The sequence below is a fragment of the Cynoglossus semilaevis genome, chromosome 11 (genome assembly GCF_000523025.1).
Source record: "Cynoglossus semilaevis isolate Cse_v1.0 chromosome 11, Cse_v1.0, whole genome shotgun sequence".
In the NCBI taxonomy this organism is placed as follows: Eukaryota; Metazoa; Chordata; class Actinopteri; order Pleuronectiformes; family Cynoglossidae; genus Cynoglossus; species Cynoglossus semilaevis.
The window spans coordinates 15,356,885-15,372,305 of NC_024317.1; the positions used below are offsets into that span (position 1 = coordinate 15,356,885).

A 15,421-nucleotide genomic window follows, 5' to 3' on the forward strand; every position below is an offset into this window, starting at 1 on the left:
GGAAATAGATAAAACAAAACATAACTGCAGTTCACAGTTTGACCTCTGGAAGGCGGTGTGGCACAACAACTTTGATATCTGGTTCAGTTTATGAAGAGAGTGGTTTTCTGGTATTTTGTGAAAGAAGTTTTAATCAAAATGACTTAATAAACTTAAAAAACTAAATGACAGGTTGTGAAACGATTAAGAGAGACCGTTAAGTGTAATGATTCTCAAAGTGTGGGGCGCAAGGCACAGCGTGTAAAACTAAGTACGAGTCTGTCTCTTATGTGAATAATGTTTTACATAAAAAATATTTAAAATAAAAGAATATATTTATTTTAACAATAAAATATAGAAATGTGAAGACAGTGGAACCACTGCTTTATTGAGTTATACTGATAACCAATAATGAATTAGCACATTATTGCGTTCACTTCTCTATCCATTCATGGTCCATTCAAGCTAACACAATACAACAGATGCCATCTAGCCTGTAAAAAAAAAAAAAATCTAATTTTTTCAGACTGATTGCTGCAGAGTTCGTCCCACTCCTTCCCACCGCCCCCCTGTCATTGTGAGCCAGGATTGCGTCACCTCACTGATACCAGCCCTCACGACGGAGCCCTTTAGTCTGTAACCATACACCGGACCACTCCCTCAGGTCCACGCTAAGGGTCTAATCAGTGACATAAACAGCAACCGCTGCAGCAATTTAATTAATCCACGAGGGGGGAGGCAAGCTGTTGTTTTGTTGCTGTTAAAACAAAGGAGGAGGAGGAAGTGAGGGACACAGGATTTAAAGTAGGATGTAGGGCTTAACAAAGGAAATATAGGACAGTTTAGTGCACACACACACACACACACACACAGAGGCCTAGAATGAGTTTCTACGCTACACGCAGTCTCCTTGTAACCACTGATTGCTAACAGAGAAGACTGATTTTCTTTAAGGTAGCTGGTTGCAGCTCCTGGTCATGCAGGTCTCCATCCTGCACACAACAGCTGTTGTGAACTCAGAGCAACAGAGGCTACAGGATGGAAAATAACCTTAACCCCGGGGGAATGCTGCCACTTGGCCTTGTTATGGCATCAGTCTGTTTGGTCTGTTTGCTGAGGTTGTGAGGTAACAGCAGCACTGAGCCATTCTGCTTTGCACACAGATCAAAATGTTTATTTTGTTGCTCAGGTTCCTCTGTAAGACAATCAAACCACTGCTCGATGCATCACACACACACACATTGTACAAAAATGGATGTAGCTCACGACTGCAGGACAAAACGTCACTGCAAACACTGACAGAGAATCTGACATTTGCATGTAATCCAAAAAGAGGACATGAAAAAAACGGTCCCTACAGTTTAGATTCAACGGGACAGTGTGCTCTGCGTTCTTTTACTTTGCATTTTGCAATGAACGCAGCTGCTGCACCGGAATCATATCAGAGTTTTGTGGTTGGCCTTGTCAAACCTAGAGATGAGGGTGGTTTTACACAAAGCAGCTAAGAGAGGCTGAAGTTTGAAGTAGCAGGGATAGGCTCACGCTAATGATCTGTGGTACGAAAACCAAGAAGAAAGAAGTAGAGGAAGGAGGGAGACAGAGAGAGAGAGAGAGAGAAACAGAGAGAGAGAGAGGGGCCCATTATGTGGAGTCCAACTCCACACTGAGCAGTGTTTGTTCCATCCACTGTATGTTTTAGTCATTCACTGTTGTGGAAGAATCTTCCCATTCACTATCACTGTACAGCTGAGCACAAAGTGCCTCAAAGTTATTTCAGCAAAGCTTCATTAAGGACCCAGCGGTCTATTTGTCATCATTAGTGTACGTTGGTCTGATTGATCCATTTGTATCATCCCAGCAGATCAATGTGCCTGTAAACAGGAGCCAGTGTCTCCGCCACAGCAGCAATAACACAAACGGTTCATTTCAGCAGCCATCAGTCAGATTGGACATAAAACAGTCGGAGCATTAATGTGGCAGCATTGTGGTCCACATGTAAGTGGGTCAGACCAGACCATGACGGCGGTTGTCCCTGCCCTTTCTTGAGCCATGGACCGGTTAAATGTCTGAAGTTTTATTTCAAACATTTTTCGGCCATTAGTAAAATGTTACGATAGGCATAAACTAGTGTTTTCTAAATATAATAATAAACATTAGCCACGGGGTATTAGCACGTCCTCGTAACATCGTGCTTGTCTTTTAATGCAGAACACTTGGTCTCCAACTGGCGAAGCCATTTTAAAGGCATTGCCTCTGAGCGCCCTGCCGCGTATTATGCAGCACAGTCTTGGTACGTAGGAACAAATAAATCCATATTTAAAGTAGGAATCCTTACATTGTCTGTTAATTGCAGCTTTCTTTCTTTTTTTCTTCTTTGGCTCTTCTTTTGTCTCCTCACTGGCTCTTTTATTCGTGCAAAGAAACTTTCCAAAGATGTTTGTTTTTGTTCATTTTGTTAGCTGGGGGGTTTCAATTTAGCGGTAATGTTCTATGTGTTACTGACCGGAGCAGACCCTTTAAGATAGTAGTGGATGTAGGTAAGACATGTGACTGAGGCAAGCATCCTGACATGAATGTGAGTGTGAGTTATAGACAGATGCAGTGGAAAAAAATCTGGTAATGTTTCAAAATAAAACATTGTTCAGAATTAGATAATAAATAAAACTAAATAAAATAATATAAGTTATGCATTTTTTTCTGTGTATTGGGGACCACTGATGTAGAATTCTTACCTTTCTTTTTGTTTTATCATTTTTTCTGTCTTTTGTTGGATGTTATAAATCCCAAGTTAGTCACTCTGCTTGGATCGACACTATCTTCTAATGATGTTGTTTAAATGTTAAATTAAAAGAGACCAAGTCATTAAACATTAGCTTACAGATGAAAAAAACTGCATGAAACCTTTATTTTTCTTTTGAAAGTTGTAAACTGCGATCTGGTTCATCCTGGTTCCTGACTTTGACTTAACCTTGTTGTCTCCCAAACTGTGGGCGTCAGTGTCAGACCTATTTTGGTTTGTTGTTCCATTGTTGATAAAATGTCAATATAATGTTGACTCTCTCTTTCTATAGAGATATGACATTGAAAAGGTAGTTCAGGCTCAAGGAAACCCAATTTAAAAAAATGTGTTACGTGAATTTGGATTGTCTCTGGACCTCACTTAGTTTTACAATAAAAAGCATGCAATTCATTAACATGTTACATCAAAATGTCTTCATCAAATGCAAAAAAGTGTGAAGTCTGAGTTCATCAGTGTCATCACCCTCACCTGTGTCTCTGTCATTAGTCTCACTCCTGTCACCTGGTGCCCTGGGTATATACACCTCTCTGCCTCACTCTGTCCAGGTCAGGTCATTGTTCTGTGGTGATGGTAGTTTTGGTTGGTGTGTTTCTGCTGTGTGTTTGGTGTTCATGGCTTGTTCTGCTCTTTGTTCTTGCCACCCATTTTTTGTGATTTTTGCACTTTATAACTACATTCACTGCACCTGATTAGTCTCCCTCGTGCTGCCTGCTCACACTCATGACAAACTGTGACACACAGTTTGAGGAAATTTTCAGCTATTTTATTTTCAACCTTTACTGATTTAGTCCCAGTCATTTATTGATCAATTGTGAGTTTTAGCATTTGTGCGGTGTATAATTTTCTGAAGGTGTCAGAGGGATTCATGTTACAGGAATGTGTTCATACCAACACTTAGGACAGACTGCTTCCTGTGTGGCTTCTTTGATGTACTTTATCACATTTACATTGACTTACATGTGGAGTTGAATATATGGTTCCACTGGGAAACCCAGGATGTGATAACAACTTCACTATGGAACCAACATCAGTAGGTGAAGTTTTTTTTTATTAGTATGGTCAATGATATGATTAGTATTTAACCACTAATAAAAATGTCATGCACCAAATAACTGAGTGAGACTGCAGTGTGTTTTCACACCAGTTAATTTTAGCCCACGGTGTCACCGAAGACACATTTTGCTCTTTGGTATTTTGAGACTTTTGTAACTGCCTGGACACCCCATCCTCAGTGGGTGCTGTGATGAGCGGATGTCTGCTGGGTGATTTATCAGTGCACCTACCTATAAAGAAGGTGTCGGGGGCCTCATCTCCAGCCAAGAGCTCCACAGTTTCAGGGTCAAACCTGAGCCAGAGTCCCACGGCCAACACCAACAAACCTGACAACTGAGGGGAGAAAAAAAGTCACAGAGGAAACTGCTGTGATTTTTACACACAGTAACAAAGTATAACTCTGAAACCTTCTGTCAAACACGGCTCCAGGATTTCAAGGCTTCGAGTGAAATCTTCTGAGATAAAATCCAATCATTTTGTTCTGAAACCCAGGTTCAAACTTTGTTTATGAACCTTGAGATGATTTAGATTCTCCTGGCGTCTGGTCCCGTCTTTGTCTGGTCAGTGAAGCACCAGGGAGTGTTCACTCTCTGTCTTTTCTCTCTATTATCATGAGTGTTAATCACTGAGTCCTGCTGGGCTTTTGTCCACTTTAAAAACAAGGAAATCCATCAGTTTAAGCTCAGACTCAATTTAAATGATGACAAACCTAGGGCTGCTCACACATCTCCCTGGCCGAGGTCATACTCATGTGTTATATCAACACATTTTTCCATTGTATTTCCAGATCACTCTCCTCTCTATGATTGGTTGGTTTGAGCTATTGTCAGTAAAAAAAGAAAACCTTTTTATTTCCTAATTTCCAATGGTACTCAAACGGCGGTCAGTGGGCTGAGTGTGCACTGTGAGCTGGGACAATATTAGGTTAGTGGCTTGACCAGGTATAATTAATATCATTAACAAATATACAGTGCATGTGTACAATCACATCCGCCCTCACTGACCTTAAAAACATCACTGTGGAGTTTGTATTTGTAACCCCGGCCTACTCTATGCTCAAGACTACACTGTGTGCACAATTATTAGGCAAGTTGTATTTTTGAGGATTCATTTTGTTATTGTACAACTACAGTTCACAAACCCTCAAACCTGAACATTTAAGTAGTAAAGTGAAGTTTTGGCTTTCTTAAGAGAATATCTACATGTACACCATTATTAGTGTGCAGAATTATTATGCAACTAAATGAAAAACAAAGATTTTCCCATCTCACTTTATTTTAGAGTTTATTTTCACCTGTTAAAGTGAGAATAATAAACAAACTTGAAATGTACAAATAAACATTTCTAAAATTTCAAAAGAAAAAACCTTAGTGATCAATATAGCCACCCTTCTTTTCGATACCAGTCACAAGCCTTCCGTTCACGGAGTCAGTCAGTTTCTTGATCTGGTCAGAGTCAACTTTTGTGCAGCTGTAACCACAGGCTCCCAGACACTGTTCAGAGAGGTGTACTGTTTACCTTCACTGTAAATGTCCTGCTTAAGAAGGGCCCAAAGGTTCTCAATACAAGTCAGTTGAAGAAGGGGCCCATGTCATTAGTTTTTCATCTTTAAGGCCTTTACTGGCCAACCACGCAGTGGAGAACTTTGACGCATGTGATGGAGCGTTGTCTTGCATAAGAATCAGTCAAGTCTTCTCGAAAGATGCAGACTTTTTACAATTTCTGACTTTTCAGAGTCAGTTAAATCTCTTTTTGGCCCATTTTTCCTGAGGAGAAGAACCTGCCTAATAATTATGCACACCTTGATATAGGGGGTTCATCTCCTTTGACCACACCCTCCCTCGTTACACAAATACACATCACCTGATATGCAGTAAATCTAATAGGCATTCAAGTTTATACAGCTTGGAGTTGGAAATTATGGATAAAATACTCACCTAATAATTGTGCACACAGTGTACTTTAAGTCTTTCGTCTGCACTGGATAGAATCTATAATTTCTGAATTCTGAACTTGGCAAAACTCCTGGAATTAAACAGCCCTAGTGGTGACAAAAGTAAGGCACGCACTGGAGTTTATGGACAGTGACGTTTGAAACCAGCGTACATATTAACATCTGTAAACGGGGGATTGAGGTTATGGTTTTTGAAGTATTTACAACAAAACAAAATAGTTTGAAGCCAAAGGAAACATATGGTTTTATCTTACTAAGCTAAGCCGACACCCATGTTTCCCATTATTCCTCCTTATTTGATCATTCAGGACTTCAGAGTGAAATATCTGCTGCCAGGAAGAAGAATAAAAAAAAAGAAGAAACAGAATAGTCTGTAACAGGAGCGCCTGTTTCCTATCACATATCAAAGTATCATAACTGAATGCCAGCATTGGCACTCCGGCTCCCATGGTGCATTTGGCCACAGGCTGTGCCAGCCTCACAGTGCCTGGATGATGTAACTCACGCTGGCAATGGCTTCTCATTTGGCTCCAAAGCCTAAAATGACAGTGTACTGTATACACACCCAGCTGAGCCGCTGCTACAACGGCTCTGCTTTCACTCCCAAAAGTGTGCAGACAAAGACGCCAGTGTGTGACGGGGTGACACAAGTGATCGTCGAGCGGAGCACAAATGAGTCAGTGCACTCTCTCCAATCTGAATATTTACATTACCATAATACCTCAAGAGTAGCACGGAATATCCTTCAGTATTCCACTGCGCACACTGGGATTCTTTTTAAAAGTTCAATGAAAACTCTTTGAATTTGTATTTTCTCAACAGGGTGTACATTCAGGGGACCCCTAGGGGTTTGTGCAGGTACAGCAGGAGAGTCATAAAAAGTTTAATTTAGTTAATCAGACAACTTTTTCAATTTTTTTTTTCCTGGAACCTCAACTCACAGAATCTTGCATAGGTTAAAAATAAGCTGTGTATTATTTGAATAGCTTAGAACTGAATGTAAAATAACAAAGAACATTTACTCATGGCAAAATGTGCAGTTTAAAATAACACACAATTTTCATTGGGAAATTCTTGAACATAGATATGAAATGTAGATCGGCAGTGCTAACCTAATTCCAGATTCCTATTCCATCCTGTTTTCATTAAATTTCCATCAAAACCGTCCAATTCCACAATGACTCCGTTATCTGTGATTACACCCAGACATTAAGCCGGGAGGAGGAGATCCCACAATGCAGTAGATTTGTTTGAGTACAAAGTTAAAAAGCGTAGCTATCACACCTGTCTCCTGGGCAGGCTACAACAGAATGACGGCCGAAGCTACAACACGAAGAAAAAAAAACAAAAAACCCAAAACAACAACAGCAGCCTCTAGGAGGCAGCAGCTGGGGCTACAGGTAACTTAATCTGAGCAGATCTAAATCTGCAGAACACAGAGATGAAAACAAAGAATTCAGACAGAGGGAGAGAAAGAGAGAGAGTGAGAGATCCAGGCAGAACTACTTTTTCAAACACACAAATATAAACCATCTCTTGAATTGGTGAAAACTGATTACCCACAGACACCTGAGTGTTTGATGCTAAATATCACAAACTGTTTAAGACTTTATTTTACATATGTCTAAACATATAAAGCCTGTATACTATCTACATTATAAAGACCTCAAATGTATTTGGTTTTTTAGCATCTCATGTAGGCTCCTGTTAAAACATGTTGAGTTCAACATGGCTGCCTCCGTAGAGCGACTACTGTAGTTTAAAAGAAGGTGCTTAATGAGGAGTAATGTAAATTAAAACAAAAACCTAGGACTGTATGTTGGTGTGCAGGACTCCAGACGGAAAATCTCCTTTAAGAAAAGGTCACTTTAATTTGTAATTTAGAAACAGGAAATAACATGAGTTTACTGGTTGTTTAAGCCTGTTAAACAACGGCCACTGATACCACAATAAAAAAAATATACCTAGGACGGTATGTTGGTGTGACTCATTTGAGACACCCAGAAAAAAAAAACAAGAACAAAAAACAAAAACAAACAAACCTGTTACTAATTCTAGCTTTTTCCAGCCCAGTGCTAAAATAATGCAGCATTCATTCTGAAGCATTGATCTGATCCTAAACATAAAGCAGGAAAATCACAGCACAGTGAGGTGATGAGTGGGCATCAGAACAGTGGGTGTGTTGGAAAAGTCACACACACACTGCAGGTTGATAGTGTGTGTGTGTGTGTGCTTCAGTGAGCGGTGTACAACACACATAAATCATATCAGTGTTAACAGGCTGCTCTGTGATGTACTCGTGAATAATTAACGTCACTCCATTGAGTGAGGTGGGAGGTGATGGACGGACATGAACTGATCGATTTAGGATTACTTAAAAAGCGAGAGGGAGGGGGGGGGGGGGGGGGTGAAAGGGGGTGAACAGAACAGGTGGACAGAGAAACACCATCAGCACAAATTCTCCATGAATAATAACATTCTCAGCTTCAGTCTGTGGCGTGATGCAGGTAAACAACAGTCTGATCCACAGACATCGTCATAAATGAATCCATCAAACCAACGATAACAGGCACAGACGGCGAATAACGGACGGCTCGTGAGACTTACCCAGAAGATGAAGTTGAAGACGAAGAGCAGATATTTCACACATTTCATCCCCCCCTGCACCTTGCCCATGGTGTCGCCTCTGAGTCTCTGTGTCCCCGAGCTGAACGGCTGATATCAATGTTTTTGGTTTTGTTTTTTGTTTTTTTGCAGATTCTCACTTCTTGCAGTCGGGCATCAAACCCATGCACTGATGAAGGTCTGCGCCGCAGCTACAACATCAAAACAACAAAAACATGCGCACAAGGCTGTGCGCACAAGGAAGGCTGCTGGACCGTTGCTGCACAAAGCTCGCACCGTCCCGCCCACCAGCGTGTGCGTGCGTGCGCACGTGCATGAGGTAGCCACAGTGGGTGTCGTCCTGCAGGGACCCACGAGGGAAACGGTCCTTTGATACAACGAACAACCGTGGTGAATTTATTCAGTCAGTTAAAAAGTAAAAAAATAAAAAACAAAACAAACAAAAACAAAACACCAACTTCTTTTTACACGGTGATTGGCCCTGTAATGTTATAATTACAACAACAACAACAACAACAATAAACACATAATAGTAGTAGGAGCTTACTACTTAGTAGTATTATTGTTACTACAACAACTACTACTTCGTCTTCTTCTACTAGTACTACTACTATTACTACTACTTATGATAAAAATATTTATATGTGCCTACTACTTAGGTATATTAAATGAGTTATTATTAGGGATGTACAATAATATCGGTCTGCCGATATTATCGGCCCGATATTAGCATATATAAACGGCTGCATAATAAAGTGAAAGTCACTAGATGGCAGCATTGTAGCTCATTTTATTAATCTTATACTCATACAGTGGTTTGTACAGATAAATAAATATTACCCGGCCTATATCTGTATCAGAGGATACTCATATAGGCCTGGTATAGGACGATATCGGCTTATCAGATATTGGGAAAAAGTTAATAACAGACAACCTTAATTATATATATATATACATATATAGAAAAATTATTTATATATAAATAATTCAGAAGACGTTTAGTAACCAGTATAGTAGTAATGTTACCCAGTGCAACTTTAATCTGTTTAAATATATTAAATATATAGATGGACACACATAGATAACCATCTGAGTCAGCGTAGAAGCTGTTTGTCCTGGTTATCAACCACTGATTCCTGCGTTTGCTCTAAAATTCTGGTCGTAGCCTCCACTGAAGACTCTGATGCTGAGACACAGTAACCTGCAGTGGAAACTCTCATGGCCTTAATAGGTGTCGTTGCACAGGCGCTGCAGCCTGTCTGTGTCACAGTCAACAAATGTGCTCCACTAGAATAAGTAGCTTCTTGCTCTGCAGATAAATGCAGAGCAATTTTTTTAAATGCATCCCTGTCCAGTACACCAGGTCTGTTCTCCAGACTGACTTCACTCTGTGTCTGTGCTGTGGGCACCCGTTGGGGAGGGGAGGAGGGGAGGAAGAGGGTCAGTGTGGGTTCACACTCTCTCACAGTCAAGCCTCTTGTATTTGTGCGGTGCCTTTGTTTGCTGCGCTAATGTGGGAGGGAACAGCAGACGACCCCCTGACTGTCGGCCAGAGAGGATCATGGGACACATCACATGACATCCCCACTGCCCACTCCTGCTATGTTCTGTTACAGATTTACAACCAGAGGTATGCAGCCATAGGCATGCTGGAATGTGGATAGAATGACATGTGGATGGATGATATAGATGGGTGGACGGACACACAGAAGTTTAAAAATATATTAAACGTCTGTTCTATGGTATGCAAGATTTCAATAAAGCTGTTCTATAAATGTCTTTGTCTCTACCTAGTGGCCAAAATAAGATGTGCACCTATGATGAACAATTTTCTAACGGGAGCCGAAACAAGGAAAATAGAACATACTGCATTACAATAAAAACGTGTACTTTTAAAGATTAATTAAAGGTATAAATAGAGGAGGATTTTCTGAAATACTAAGTATTAAAACAGATCCCACATTATCCCCTTCATTGGTAGGACATTAGGTTTTAAAACTACGGTCCTATTACAATGCAGACTGTGTCGATCCCTGATGACGGGCTTCCTCTACAGGGCACAGAGGGGAGATGCATCCTCTGTGGTGAGAACCAGTAGGCCAGAATTCTTTTATAGCTATTGCTCTAAGTACAGTAAAGGCAAGGAACCAATCACAGTGCCTAACACATTACAACCCAGTCTGATATGAACCCATCAGGCAGTCCTGTGTGCTCCTAACACACTCTTACCTTTTAAGTGACTTCTGTGATGTCACTGGGCTGTGACATCACCCACTTTGTCATTTGTTTGTATTTCCTTTCATCCTGAGCTTTGTGATGTCACATATTTACACAGGAGCCGTGAGGTTATGCTGAATACACCACTGTGGAACCTGGAAGAAGTTATGAATGCCATTAAACTCCACTCTGGTGATTTTCCTCAAACACTCAGAAGACCGTCAGTTCTGGATCAAGATGTGACCACACGCATCATAAGGTTTTTTTTGAAGGAGGACAGAATAGTCGGCATTAAATACTCTGTAAGAGGTGTGACTTGCACAGTATGACACACAGTATGACACACTGACTTGGACAATCTTAATAATAATAAATCTGACTAAAAGATCATTTATGAGCTCACAGATACTCCGAACACCAGCGCTGAGGTATTGAACTACATGCATGTGTCCACTAGAGGTGATGTGTCCTGTGTTTGAACAAACCTTTAGCCCAATGTCAGCTGGGATTGGCCCTAGATCCTTCCTCAAATGTTGACGGGATAAAGCAGTCGGAGATGAATTTATGAATAAGACGTATGGACTGCGTTGAAGTAATTTTCATTGGTATTACAGTATGAGACATACTCAAATCCTGCCGTGTCCCTAATCAGTAGAGAAGGTGTCAGAACAGGACGACTGTTGTAAAACTGCCCCCATGTGACACGTGTGTAGTTATTTTTTGACCATATTCATCAACTATCTTCAACATCAATGTTTTTTGGTGTTTTTTTTTATTTTCTGACTGATTTTAAATATTGGTTATAAATAAAATATCATTAAAGTAAACAGCTGACGACATGTTATTTTTATATGTCCTGCTGCCTATTATTTTATGCTGCATTAAAATTTAGTCCTAGCGAAAATATTTCTTTTAAATATGATGCGTTAACATTGAAACCATTTTATTTTTTACATTATGTTTGGCTCGGTTCGACTCTTTGTTGCGTCTTTTTAGAGTTGGATTAGTTTCATGAGTGATTGTGTGAAACAGAACAGCTCACAGGCCGGTGTTTGCTTGTGTTCACAGCCATAATGCGGAGAAGCTCCCGACTACAAATCTCAGGTTACTATGACAGTGAGGGAAAACCAATCATTTCCTACAAAGAAATCCTGTACAGGTAAACATTTTGAACATTTACATGTTCCTGGGTTTAAGTGCATCGGAACTGTGCACCAATAATGTTTCACTTTTTTCTTTATCATCCTAGAGTCTTCAAAAGACGCCGTTTTTTTCCTCGAAGAAAACTCTCTGTCAGCAACATGGATGAGAAAATCGATGATTCCATGAACGGCCTCTTTCAGTTCAGTCAGAGGAGCCTGTGGTGGATCATCTTCATCTTATTATGTATTGGTAGGTCACTTCTCACGGACTACAACAGAATATGCATATTTATTTATTTTTATTGTCCACTCAGGACGGAAAATTGCTTTTGGCTCCTCCCACAGTTGTAACAACGTACAATTAAAACATCTTCCCATCCTTTTTAGACAACAGCACATATTTTACATTAAAAAAAGCCGAATAAAATGTCACAAAAACATATGTGATGAAATATAATTCATTGCTTCAATGTACTGTTAATTTAAATACTCGGTGTGAAACCTTGGCCTGTTGAGTTGAATAAAACACTGACGTCCTCGCAGGAATTGAAGAAACTATCTTCTTCAACAACTTTCTTTTTTTTAGCTTTTAGGGCCATCTCCTGCCACCTAGTGGAATAACCAATAAAATGTTTTCAGACCAATGAAGTAAACTTAGACAGTTTTCCTGATGATATAATTATTAAATATGTGCAAAGGCATGAGAAATCAAGCAAATCCTAATCTTAGATTGAACTTTTGTCACTTGAATATTTTGGTACAGTTGGCTAAAATCCCTCTCTGTCTTCAGGTTTAGCTTTCTTCATACCTTCATGGACGGGCAGCTCTTTTGATCCAGGACAATACGTCTCCCTCTGTCTGTCGAGAATATTAGCTTTCATCCATACACTCATGGACGGCTCTCCAGACCACAGTGTGACAGAGTCACCCATCATTGAGATTAAAGTGAGACAGCCTCCTGGAACCACACAGTGTTGTCCTCGAGCTGCTGTGTCTAATAAGTGTCCTCTCACCTCCAGGGTCCACCTGAACCGTGTCGACATATTGAGGAATCATCCCATCAGATGGAGGACGAGCTGCTGACTTTGAGGAGGAGACTCACCACTCTTTTCCCTCTCGCTGACTCACTGACCAACTTTGCCCTCAAGTCTCTAGGTGAGATATCTGAACCCCTGTTATTACGTCTGTGTAACAGGGGTTCTCAACTGATGGGTCGCAGACTAGTTTTCAGTGACTTGAAGGCCTTTTAGAAAGGCGAAAAAAACTGTTAAGAAAAAAATCAGCAGAGTTTTGCCTATTCACACTCCTTAACAGTAGGCGGCGATTATACCACTGTAACACGAGTGGCAGTGTCATTTTTACAAATGTACATATGCAGACACAATTGAACACTTTGACCTGCCTTCATGTAGCTTTCAAACTCCTATGCAACCTTGTTTGTGTCTTTGTTTCTGCAGGAGCTAGAATAGTCCATTCTCTAACGTCAGAAGCGTACCAGACGCCTCAGCCCCACTGGACATTTTTTGGAATACCTCTGTGGCGATCAGCTGTGGGTGCTAGTGTAGTGATTGAGGTAAGAAAAACATACAAACGACTCTTGTAATTTGCAATTATTGAAATTAAGACCGTGTGGTCATTTTTATAGAGTCATAGAAAGTATTTGGTCCCAAGTATATTATATTTTACTTCATTTAAAAAACAAGTGGGTTCAAGTGAAAGAATCGTCCTCTAGATAAAAGAACCAGTAGGTGGCAGTGTTGGAACTCACAAGGTTCAAATCTTCCAGTAAAGCCCAAAGAAGAAGAAATACTTTAGTGACTGAACAACAAACAAACAAACAAACAAACAAACAGTTATATATGGTAAAATAATATGTAGTAAAGCAATGCTAACACATTATGTGCTAGTAAATGCTATTATACGAGATGACAGTGACATTCTTTCTTACCTGACAGTGTGAAGACATGAATCTTTGCACCATTTTTTATATTAATGTTGTTTCTTCTTTTTGACTTTCTGCAGGGACATTCGACTCTTCTTCCAGGTCGCTGCTGGCCCTTCCCAGGTGATCAGGGTCATTTAGTTATCGGACTTCCGTTTCCTGTGGTCATCAGTCACGTGTCTCTGGGCCACATCTCAAACAGCTCGTCCCCAAGTGGAACCATCGACGCTGCTCCCAAAGTGTTTTCTATCTATGTACGTTTTTATGGTTTATTTATTTACGGATTTAACACTTTGGGCTATGCTACCATACTATACTGTACTACTATTATTACACCTACAAGACAGTTTTTGCGCTGAAGAACTGGTGGGCAACAAACAACCACACCTTAATCTTGCCAAGGGCACTAAAATAGCAAGAGCTAACTCTCAACTTTTTCTTTGTCTATTCTTTCTATTTCCATCGTTTAGGGCATGGAATACTTGGACTGTGAAATGTCCCGGTTAGGAACCTTTCTCTACGATCGGGACGGAGGTCAAATGCAAACTTTCAAAATACCAGTGAGTTCTAGTCAATACATAATAACAACATGTACAGATTGATTTGCAAAACTGTGTCACATGGGTTAACACTGTTGCCTCACAGTAAGAAGGTCACTGGTTAGAAGCTAGGTCTGCCCATTGGTTTTGGATAAAAAAACCCTCTGATGTCTTGCAGGCGAACAAAACTGGAACCTTCAATTATGTCAAGCTCCAGGTGGAGAGCAACTGGGGTCACCCCAACTACACCTGTGTGTACAACCTTAGAGTTCATGGACGATGGCAGAACGAGGTGGGTGGAGACACAACGTCGTGGGGGTGACGTGGACGATGTTGATGCGACGTTGGTACAACGATCACATCCTTTGCAGCAGTTCTGCAGGAGCAGTTTGTTTTGTGACTATGAGGCTGTGGGTCGGTGGTTGAGTGGATCAGCCTCCTTCAGAGAAGTCATGGTTAGATTCCCAGCTCCTCTACATGCCAATGTGTCCCTGGGCCTGACGCTGAACCCAAGACCTCCTCTGCTGACTATACTAGCAGAGAGCCAATGGTTGAAGTAGGTATGTGAAAAAGGAAACGGCTGAAGAGATGTTCTTTAAGAATAAGGGAGTGAAAACAGGAGACATGTAGATGAGAACACAGCAGAGAACCTGCACAAGAGGCACGAGGATTTAAGAATGGTGCTGAAGAGCAGGTCAGCAGGTCAGATGTTGAAATCAGGGAACTACCTAAATGAAAAAAAGTCAAATTAAAAATGGAATATGATATTGATGAGATGGAATAGGAGTTAGTGAATAATTATAATAATAAATAAAGTGATTAATAATAATAATATATGAAGAACTCTGCAAAATCCTGCAGATTGGATACTTCATCTCTATGTCAGGGCATGTGGGACAGGGTTCAGGGGCCGCAGGCAGGTACCTGCTAATGTTAAAGACTGAGTGTGCAGGAGCAGCAGCAGGAGGAGGAGGAGCAGGAGGAGGAGCAGGAGGAGGAGGTGAAAGAGGTGGAGGTGGCGGCGATTGAAAGAAATCACCTGCCACTTATTTAAACAAGACTAGAGAAAAGGCAGAGGCCCAGACTGAGAGACCAGCAGCTCTGGTTGTAAAGACATCAACTCAGTGTCTTGATGAAGATTGATGATGAGGAGGCTTCAACAAGTGGAGC

General features: G+C 40.7%; 2 protein-coding genes across 2 annotated transcripts in view; one reads left to right on the top strand and one right to left on the bottom strand.

The window, feature by feature from the left end:
• tspan2a (tetraspanin 2a) overlaps nucleotides 1–8,698 on the bottom strand; it is a 12,520-nt gene extending 3,822 nt beyond the window's left edge. Inside the window, exons 1-2 of the mRNA XM_008320883.3 lie at nucleotides 8,394–8,698; nucleotides 4,063–4,165 (exon numbers count right to left, since the gene is read on the bottom strand). Coding sequence (XP_008319105.1) covers nucleotides 4,063–4,165; nucleotides 8,394–8,462 — 172 coding nt within the window. The 5' untranslated portion in view covers nucleotides 8,463–8,698. The remainder of the gene's footprint in view (nucleotides 1–4,062; nucleotides 4,166–8,393) is intronic.
• A 734-nt stretch (nucleotides 8,699–9,432) lies between these two features.
• LOC103386553 (uncharacterized) lies at nucleotides 9,433–15,363 on the top strand. The gene is made up of 9 exons (XM_008320882.3): nucleotides 9,433–10,937; nucleotides 11,697–11,787; nucleotides 11,878–12,020; nucleotides 12,561–12,715; nucleotides 12,790–12,925; nucleotides 13,228–13,343; nucleotides 13,793–13,966; nucleotides 14,183–14,272; nucleotides 14,430–15,363. Exons 1-9 carry the CDS (start codon nucleotides 10,760–10,762, stop codon nucleotides 14,571–14,573), a joined length of 1,227 nt encoding a protein of 408 aa, XP_008319104.2. The 5' UTR covers nucleotides 9,433–10,759; the 3' UTR covers nucleotides 14,574–15,363.
• Nucleotides 15,364–15,421: the final 58 nt, after the last annotated feature.